General features: G+C 47.4%; 1 protein-coding gene across 1 annotated transcript in view; it reads right to left on the bottom strand.

Moving 5' to 3' along the window:
- The window catches only part of specc1lb (sperm antigen with calponin homology and coiled-coil domains 1-like b), a 30,389-nt gene continuing 19,848 nt past the window's right edge, over positions 1-10,541 (bottom strand). Inside the window, exons 12-16 of the mRNA XM_084442329.1 lie at positions 5,296-5,482; positions 4,318-4,420; positions 2,459-2,575; positions 2,143-2,202; positions 1-1,413 (exon numbers count right to left, since the gene is read on the bottom strand). Coding sequence (XP_084298455.1) covers positions 1,324-1,413; positions 2,143-2,202; positions 2,459-2,575; positions 4,318-4,420; positions 5,296-5,482 — 557 coding nt within the window. The 3' untranslated portion in view covers positions 1-1,323. The remainder of the gene's footprint in view (positions 1,414-2,142; positions 2,203-2,458; positions 2,576-4,317; positions 4,421-5,295; positions 5,483-10,541) is intronic.

The raw sequence follows: 10,541 nt of genomic DNA, 5'->3' as shown, positions 1-10,541 counted from the left end.
GTAAATATTTGCCTTCTTTAAAACTTTTCTAGCTACAGTAAGCTTTCCCTAGCACTAGAAACATACCATATCTCAAATGATTTCGCTACCCAGGAGGGGAGGGGCTTAACTGTGCTCCCTAGAAGTGGTTTCCATGGCACTGATGGAGGTTTTAACACATTCCATTTTAGCTAATGAATAGCCAAGGCCCATCCTCAGTCCTTATGTGTGCTATGTTACCAGACAGGATTTGTTAAACAGTAATCTGCTCCTCGTTTACCATAATGCCCAAACCGCTGTCTTATGATGTGTCGTGAACTATCTAAGATCTTCAGGCTATGGATGCTACAGGTAACGGACCACACAGAGCCTTCCCCCAGGATAAAATACTGTGCTGTTGAACTATGAGGAATAAGACAAATCAGAAGATCAAGTTTGATAATAACAAATTATGATTTTGAATTGAGATATTAAGGGGAACTAAAATGGCACAGATAAAAAGTTCATGATTTCCTCACTGTCAACATTGTGAAATATTTCTTTGGAATACATACAGTACAGTATGAACAATGGCCCCGGGAATCAGACATGCACTCACGTTCTATTGTAAAGTGAAACTTGAGATCTTGTGTGATCTTGCAAAATCAGGCTGGCTTCACCAGATTAGAGCAAGAAATCATTGAGCTAAAATAGTTTCTAGTGTCTCCAAGGTTAGCAAAACAATCTTTCTGCTAAGGCACGCTCACCTTTGAGTAACCGAGCAAACGCAAAACATGGACAAAGGCATTTTCAAAAAGGCAGTCTTATTCCTACACTCTACCAAAGTCAAAGCCTTGAAGGTTGTGCAGGTATGTGCAGTGTGGTGTATCAGGGCGGGTCATGGCTGTCCAATAGCCGTATTGCCATCGTCCACCATTAAAGGTACGGTCTAATGGTCTCGTCATGAAGGAACTGCCTTCAGCTGAGAAGCCACAGAGAGCCTCTTAAGGTGTTACAGGGAGCATGCAGTGTACAATAGCTGTAGTGTAAACGTAGCATATTTCGGTATGACGTCCCAGCAGTCATTGCAGGTTGCATGGCATAAGCTAGCACTGCCATTGGAAGTCCAGTGTGGTGGTGAAGGATCTGGGATCTGTAGTCAGCGGGATTTGTAGTAAGGGTTTAAAGGACGTCCTTCTTAAACATTCGTGGACATAATCGAGATGGATGCGGGAGTGGAGACCACCGATGAGATCGCCGGGTGTATGGAGGACCGGGACAACTGGAGACCAAGATGGGAGGCCCGCCTGGACGACCCGATGATGATGTGCAGAGGTGAGTGAGGTCTAAAGACGGGACTAGAGGTCACGTCTCAAAGTACTTGTAGATGGCCGTGACATAGGTCATCACACTTTGCCAGTCTGGTCTCTCTGTGTGCACCATCTCTCCAATGTCCTGAGAGAGAGGGAGAGAGAGATAGATATATATATAGAGAGAAGTATACTGTATGATCAAATCAAATGAATCAAGAGACACAATAACCTGCTAGCCAGTTACTTCTAAGGCGGCTTTACTAAAATGCAGGAAATTCAACGCACGAGACTGAGGAAGCCGATAAAGAACTTTGAGAAAACACCCCATTAAATTGACACAAGACCAGAGAGGAGGAGTGTGTGACCCTGCTCTGTTATAATAATGATAACCGCCCCGTCACCCAGCTCTCTGGTGTGTCTTTGTGTGTGTTCGGGGGCGGGCGATAGATCAACGTGATAAAAGCCAGTTCTGTTATGCTGAAGGGAGCCGGCCTTCGTGCGACACCAACGCTAAATAAACCGAAGTCCTCGGCCGCTGATGCCACTAAGAAGTCTTTTATGGCCAGGCCTCGCAGGGCAACCATACCACGCTCTGTGACTGCTGCTGGTGGGGGTGCATAACAGCTCCCAGTCTCTCTGTGTAGCAGAGGCTGTCTGGAACAACGTCTGGGTGACGAGAAGGCAAATATCCCCTTGAGTGGTGGTGTGTGTGTGTGTAGGATGGCAGGGCGGGGGTTCTCTTTAGTCTAATGGTAGATGTGTGGGTCTTCCGCAGGTTGGTGGTTGGAATCACGGAGCTCGAGTGAAAGATCCCGTACCGTCAAAATGTCCGCCGGCCGTCTCGGCGGCGATATTGTTTCGGATAACCTACCAGCGTGGACTTGATCCCGACGCTCTCGGCCGCCTGGAAAGCCAGCGTGAAGTTTCTCTTCTGGAGCGGTAGGAAGAAGAAACATCTTACTCCACAGAACGCACGGCACACTGCGGTGACACGGCAGACACGCTGGGCATTGCATTCTTATGATGTCACTACACAGACTCTAGACCCACATGAACCGGACGCATCATTGAGCCGCGTCTTGACTATACTGTAGGTTGCGTTGCTATAAAGCCTGTGTGTTGGAGGACTCCGTGCCATCGGTGCCCAATCAGATCTAGTCCTGTGAGCGCGGGCTCCTCCCCCTCACCTTGTCCTGGCTGGACAGCTCCTGGTAGGGGATGTGGGCAGGCAGGTAGGTGTGGAGGACAGCGCAGAAGGCCAGCCCGTCGTTCCAGCTGCTGCTGAAGTTGGTGATGTCAATGTTCTAGAGAGAGAGAGAGAGAGAGAGAGAGAGAGAGGGAGAGAGAGAGGGAGAGAGAGAGAGAGAGAGAGATGGACGACAACGGGGTAGACGTCAGCGAGTAAATCATGACATTAAACACGCCGGCGGTCGCTGGTCTTTGGACTTTCGGGCGGATGGCGAATCTCTCTGCTGTAGAAGGGCAGGGTGAAAGGGTCCATTGTCCAGCCGCCCCCTGCTCCTTCATCTCTGCCTGTTTGCTTAGCGGACGACTTCAGATATACCGTCCAGGGAGGGTGGGGTGGAGGGAGAGGAGGGAAGGAGAGGGGGGAAATCCATCTAAGGCTGCTAGCAACACCGGCACATTTACTGCCTTGCTCTGCTACAGCAGGACCATCATTCACAGGCCACTCTTTTTATTAACCGCTTGTTTAATATGGAGGGATGGACCTGAGAAAAACGCACACACTTACTTCACGTGTGTCTAACGTGATGGTTACTAAGCATGTGCTCTAAGTGCTGTTCTACATTGCCTTCCGCAGACATGCGTTTACATTATTAGTAGCTATGGAAACCAGAAGAGGAGCTGGGAGAAGCCATTAAGACGCAGCTCTGGGTTCAAACCGGGCGGCGGTTCCGACAGGGGGCTAGATGGGCGGTGATGTCGGGCGTGAGGGGACCCGGGGAGAGGGACATGGTCTCTGACACCAGGCCGTGGTTAACACAGCAGGACCAGACAGTCTGTGGGAGCTTTACCGACACCAATTACTTGTCTGTGTCGGGGAGCAGAGCACTGAGACGCCCCCTGATAAGCTGTAAATTAATAATAATGATAACAACTCATTTGATTTATAAAGCGCTTTTCATTGTGAGACAATCTCAAAGTGATGAACTCTGTGTTTACAGGCTACGGTATGTGTCTGTGTGTGTGTGCGCGTTGATGCGTGTGTGTGTGTCTGTTCACGGTCAGCCTGCAGCTGAGGGAGCTGAAGTAAAACACGCCCAGGCACACACATGCACCACAGAACAGGTAATGAAAACATTAAGTCATCCTCACGGGGACGAGCTGACACCAGCGAAGAGGAGACTGGAGAGAGTGTGAAAAAGATGGAGTGAAGAGGAGAGGGAAAGACTAACTGTGTTAGAGGAGGTACTGCCCCACTTTAACAGCGACCAAAATATATCACGTCCTTTAAAAAGCTGCGGTCTCGGCTTCCTAACTCTTCAAAGCAAAGGACTGTCAGGTGGCACGCGCCCGCCCCTGTACCCACGCTGCCGTGCGGCCCTGGCTTCCGCCAGCAGGGGCGGGGTGTGGTGCGACTCTGGCTCACTTCCTGGTGAGGGTGGATCATCAGTCGGTGCCATAGTAACTACACAGGCTGGTCTAGTCGGTAAACATCTTTAAAAGCCTATCGAGTGAAGGCGTGATGAAGGGAAGGAAGCAGGGAAGGAAGCGAGGAAGGAAGGGAGGAAGGAAAGGGAGAGGGGGTCTAATTGGAAATTGAGGGCGGCTGTTCGTGCAGTTCAGTCCAGAGGTTGTTGCCATTTCCTACTGCCATTTCCTTGGTCTAACTGATCAACTAATAGCAGGCAATGGTCATATCTAATCTACATATCAGTGGCATCTAACATCTCTTGAGAGGAGTCAAGACATTGCTGAATGAGCTGGTGTTTCCTGGTACTGGTACTAGGTCTGACTGTTGACATAGAAGCTGGACCCGGCGCTCCACGGCGCGTGGGTCCGTCCTGGCCCGGTCAGTTTGTACCTGATATCCTTCGGTCTTCTTCTGACACCACCTGAGGAGTGCGTTCCTCTTGGACCCCCCGTACTCCCTGGCCAGGGCTGCAAGAGGGTCTCTCCTCTCTTCCCTAGGAACACAGAGAGAGAGAGAGAGAGATAGAATGAGAGAGGGAGAGAGATAGATTGAATGAGTGAGTGAGTGAGTGAGTGAGTGAGTGAGTGAGTGAGTGAGTGAGTGAGTGAGTGAGTGAGTGAGTGAGTGAGTGTGAGTGAGTGAGTGAGTGAGTGAGTGAGTGAGTGAGTGAGTGAGAGAGAGATTTAACAAAGACTATCATAGGGGGCCGTGGCCTCTAACCCTAACCCTAACCCCAGCCCCCAAAAGGTCGGCCTCCAGAACTTTGACGTCCTGACAGACACAATGTTGGGGTCTAATGTCAACAACTCGAGCAATCAATAAATCCCCTCAACATGGTGAATCTGACATCCAAATGATACTGGAAACGACAAAGCCCCAAAACTAAGTGTCCCCCCCCCCCCACTGTGAGCAGTCTGCCCTGTGGAGCCCTGCTCTCCTGATGGTAACAGTATTCTCCCAGCCCCGTACAGAGAACATCACGTAACTGGCTGGTCGGAGCCACAAAAGAGCCCCTTCAATCAGTCTGAATAATTCAGCAGCGTCGAGAGACGACGGCGACGGGAGAGTGAAAGGAGAGGAGGGGTCTTTTGAGCTCGTCTCTCTCCCTCTCTCTCTCTCTCTCTCAGCCATTCAGACCGGTATGGAGTCATCGTTGGCTCTGGCCTAATCAGGTTTCAGGGCCACAGCGCTTAGTTTCCAGTCAATCCCTCGGTGATAACTGCTGCTTCCAGTCAACCTCCCCGTCTCACTGGTATAGATGGCGTTCAAGCTGTCATCTTGGCTGCTTACGTGTTTATCTACAGGGGAGAGGGCTTTGAAGGGACGTGTACACACACACACACGCGCACACACACACACACACCCTACCGTAAGCGTCCCCGTGCGGAGGGGGTGACGGAGGCGGTGGGGGACGAGGAGGCGGGGGTGGAGAGCGAGAGCTGAGATGAGGAGGAGGAGGAGTTGGAGGAGGAGGCCAGGGTGAGGAGGGAGGCGGAGGAGGTGGTCTCAGATGCGGCCATGTCCCTCTTCAGCTCCTCACTGCTCCTGCCAGACGCTGGAAGAGGATAAAGTTTACCGTTTTTTATTTTGCTTTTTAAATGTTATTTTATATAGCAAACAGACAAATAAAACATGTGTTCATATACTGCAACCTACAACCAACAAGGACATTCAGACGTTCAAACTAAACGCAGCACGAACTTTAACAAAGTTTGGAATGGGGAATGAGGGTGTGGGGGGGTTGGGGGGTTCAAGAGAGGCAATACCCAGTTCCCATCACTTCATATCTCATGTTTCATACATCACATATATATATATTCAGACGTTCATTGCTGCCTCATTGCTGCCCCTGATCCCTCTGCCTCATCCTCGTGCCCAGCTAGTCTCAATGAGTTTAAACTCATATCCCTGACATCACTGTCTGACGTTGTCCACGAGCTGCGGCCTACAAACTGCCCCTCCGACAGTGTTCCCTCTCGCCTTTTTAAAGATGCGTTTGATTCAGTGGGCTCTTTTATTCTTACTCTGGTCCATGCATGTTTTAGTTTTGGAGTCTTTCCAGCCTCCTTTAAACATGCTATAGTGCAGCCACTAATAAAAAAGCCTAGTCTTGACCCAACTGTTCTCTCTAATTTTAGGCCCATCTCTAAACTGCCTTTTTTGTCGAAAGTACTGGAAAAGATTGTTTCCATTCAGTTGCACTCTTTTTTAGCGATGAATGATGTGTATGAGAAGTTCCAGTCTGGTTTTAGAATTGCTCATAGCACTGAAACGGCTCTCTTAAGGATTTTTAATGATATTATTCTTACTGTCGACTCTGGGTGTGCTGCCATCCTGGTTACACTAGATCTGACCGCGGCCTTTGACACTGTGGACCACAAGACCCTTCTTACCCGCCTTGAACAGTGTGCTGGCATTAAAGGTGCTGCTCTCATGTTCCTACAGTCTTACCTGACTGATAGGAGCTTCTCTGTCCAGCTGGGTGAGTTCTCCTCTAGTGTGGCCCCCCTCACCTGCGGTGTCCCCCAAGGATCCATCTTAGGCCCTTTATTATTTTCTTTATATATGCTGCCCCTGGGTTCCATTCTACGGAAACACAATGTGTCTTTCCACTGTTATGCTGACGATGTCCAACTGTACCTCCCCCTGAAATTGAACTGTAAGGATTCCTTTAAGCCTGTAACATCTGCGCTAAATGACATCAAGACCTGGATGGACTTAAACTTCCTTAGTCTGAATGATGGGAAGACCGAGGTTATTTCGTTTGGTCATAAAGACAGCCATGTTAGCAACCTAGGGCCCCTCGCTGCCAAGAATCGCTCTTTTATTAAAAGTCTTGGTGTCACTTTGATACTGGTTTTAATTTTGAGCGACAAATCGGCTCTGTGGTTAAAGGCTCTTTTTTCCAGCTGAGGCTCTTATCCAAACTGAAACCGTACCTCTCTCTTAAGGACCTGGAGACAGTCATCCATGCTTTTATTTCTTCAAGATTGGACAACTGTAATGCCTTGTATGTGGGCCTTGACCAGCGGTCACTGAGGCGCCTGCAATTGGTCCAGAATGCTGCTGCGCGCCTCCTGACTGGAACCAAGAAGCGGGACCACATCACACCGGTGCTGGCCTCCCTCCACTGGCTTCCTGTTCGCTTCAGGATTGATTTTAAAATCTTAATGTTTATTTTTAAGGTTCTACATGGTTTGGCCCCCCACTATCTGGCTGAACTGATTCAAGTTCGGGCGACATCTAGAACCCTGAGGTCCTCCTCCGAGACTCTTTTAATAGTCCCTAGATCGAGACTTAAGACCAAGGGTGACCGAGCTTTTGCGGTGGCTGGCCCAAAGCTCTGGAACAGCCTCCCTCCACACATTAGACACGCACAGAACCTAGGGCTCTTTAAGTCTCAGCTTAAACGCACTTGTTTTCACTGGCTTTTGAGGCCTGATAGCCTACATCCCTTGTCCTGTTTTGTGTCCTGTCCTTTTATTGTTCTGTGATTATGTGCACTTTATTCTGTTTTTTGTTTTAGTTTATTTTATATATTGTACAGCACTTTGGTGCAACTTCGGTTTATTTTAAACGTGCTTTATAAATAAAGTTGACCTTGATCTTGACCTTGTTCATACCTTCTAGACTAACGTATACATACACAAACATACATCACTTCTTCACACTACGCATGCATATACAGTATACCTTTATTCGTACATTCCTAACTTGTTCCTAACTTGGTTCTCGTCACGACATTCCACAATTCATCACTACACATGTCAATATGTTCATACGCACAGCTTCAGCTGCATACCTTAACGAACATACACACCTCCACACTCACACACATGGTTCAGTATGTCCGTTCAGTCAGTCGATCTGTCTTTCACGCCCACGGAAACAGACGCACGCATGCTAGTACGACCTCTCACACCATCCCTCACCCACGCATCCAGCCAACAACTCACACACACTCACACACGCACACACACACACACACTCACACACGCACGACTCAATCAGCTGCTCTTACAGTCAATCAGAATCAGAATCAGCCTTTATAGAATACACAAATACACAATAATACACACATACATGTCATATAAGTAGCAGTGAAGCCATGTTCATCTGAGAGATATGTAGACAGTATTCCAGAGGCTCTCAATGTCCCCGTAATAGTCCTTTGGGAAGGAGGCAACAGGCTCCATGCTTAATAAGTCCAAGTATTCTTTTAACCATATGTCCCTAGAGAAGGAGGCTGGTTTCCACTCCTTCCAGTTCATTAGAATCAAGCTTTTGGTGGTTAGACAACCCAGAGTCCGAAGTCTGTTTGTTGAGGATCCAGCATTTTTCCCTGCATCTGCATTATGGCCCAATAGACAGGTCAAAGGGCATACATCAAATTGAATGTTGTTACCTCAGATCAAAGAGTTTTAACTGCAGGCCAGTCCCAAAATAAATTAAGTTAAAGTACCTCGCCCCTCACAGCCATACCAACATAAATCAGGAAGTTTGACGTTCATCTTGGCCATTGTAACCAGAGTGATATAGGCTCTATTCAGGATCTTATAATGTATTATCTTAAATCTCACACATTTAGAGGAATACAAGGCTGATCTCCATCTTGCATTCCACTGAGAAGCATTACTGTAAGTGATACGTTAAGTTCATGTTCCCACGTCAATTGGGACGGAAAGTGTGCATTAGAATTGGCTTCGGATATGAGATTGTACATGTTTGAGTGAATCCCATTGTGATCATGAGGCTGGGACGGAGCTATCGGTACATTTTTTATTTATGGCAGAAGATACTTGTGCATACATTAAAAAAAAGAGGCCTCTGTTAGGTTTTTAAGATCTTTAAATGATAGGACTTTGCTATCAAAGATCTGGCCGATGTTAACAATGCCACGCCTCTGCCTGGTGACGTTGTTTAGAGAGCGCCCTCCGGCTGTGAGAACGGGATCACGCCAGAAAGGACATTGTGTAACTATTTCGCCATTTTACATGAGAAACTAATAATGGTCGGGTTTCCCGAATGAGTCAAGAAGCACTTAACTCCAAAGTACTTCTTAACTCCCATACAAAGGGTTGCTTAAGAAGGGTTCCTTAAGAAGGTTCTTTATCGGGAAACCCGGCCAATAACGTTATCCACCCGCGTAGGAGGTTTTGGAAATGTTCTTATCCTGAGATACTGTCGGATGGACTTTTCCAGCCATCCCCAGCTACCTATCAGGGGGTCGGGTATGTACACCCATGACAACGGGTATTTTGCATTGTATGCTGAATTGTACTGGCATATATCTGGGACCCCCTGGTCTCCCCTGGCTCCAGGTGTAATTAGCTTTTTATATGCAATCCTGGGTTTTTTGTTGTTCCACAGAAAACTGGTAAATAATGATCTATTCAGTTTTGAGGAAAATGGAGTGGTATGGAGTTAATAATATAAGTCAGCCTTGGTAAAACATTCTTTTTCAATATCTCTACTCTGCCCCACAAAGGAAGTGGTCAGGTCGTCCATCTGTTGAGATCTTCCGTGACTGATTGGAGGATGTTGGGGCCATCAAAGTTGAATATTTGATTGATCGGAGAAATAATATTGATACCGAGGTATCTCATCCCGTTAGGTTTCCAGACCAAAGGGAAACCCCTGAGATTTGAACTAAAGGTAGGAGAGTTTAGAGGGATGGCCTCAGACGTGTTCCAGTTGATTTTGTAACCGGATAAATTGCCAAAACGGTCTACAAGGCTACGAGTAGCGGGCAAAGGGGAATCTAAATTGGCCATGGTAACCAAAATGTAATCAGCATACATATTCAATTTAAATTCGTGCCCAAAGATATTCACCCCTTGAATATATCACTACAGGAGCAGATCGCGCAGGCTAAAGGTTCAAGGGCAATAATGAAAAGTAAGGGACTGCCCTTACAGGTTACAGGTCACTTAACCGCCTTGTCTATAGTATGATCATACAGGGTAGCACACATGACATTAAAACTCTTTAATGCACTAATCTTCTGAGAGATGGAGAGATGGACACACAATGGAGGCTGACACAGATAAAAAGACTGATAAAATCCAGGATTAACCCAAGACAGATAAAATCCCATTTAAAACCACAGACCCAGGGCAAAATTGTTCTTGTTCTTGTCCTTGTAAGAATGGTGAATGAAATACAACATGAACACGGAACAAAAACAAAAACACATTTACCCTCAGACATGAAAGCAGCTGTTCTAGGTAAAGACTCAGACATGAAAGCAGCTGTTCTAGCTAAAGTGAGCCATGGCGCTCTCCTCACCCTCTCAGTGGGGTCAGCGTTAACATTCTGGAGGGTTTCGCTTTTTATTGGGGGCTTCACGCCTTCTAAGTATCACTTAGCTAGCTTTTAGCAGACGACGAGTAGCCTATCTGAAAAAATAAATCACATCATTCGGTGCGTTTGTTCGTCTCACGGACCATGGCCTATGTTCCTGGGCTCGTGCCAAAGTGCGCACGTGAGACCTACGGTGGTGAGACCCCCTGGGTAGAGGCATGTGACGAGCACAGCAGTGACACAGGCCTTAGTTTATATGTAAGTGATTCATCCCATCAAGCAAGGTATTTTAATAATATGGTTAAGGTTAG

Source organism: Borostomias antarcticus, assembly GCF_949987555.1.
Source record: "Borostomias antarcticus genome assembly, chromosome: 8".
Taxonomy (NCBI): domain Eukaryota; kingdom Metazoa; phylum Chordata; class Actinopteri; order Stomiiformes; family Stomiidae; genus Borostomias; species Borostomias antarcticus.
The sequence above is the reverse complement of the archived record's forward strand: the minus strand, read 5'-3'. Positions and strand labels throughout refer to the sequence as shown.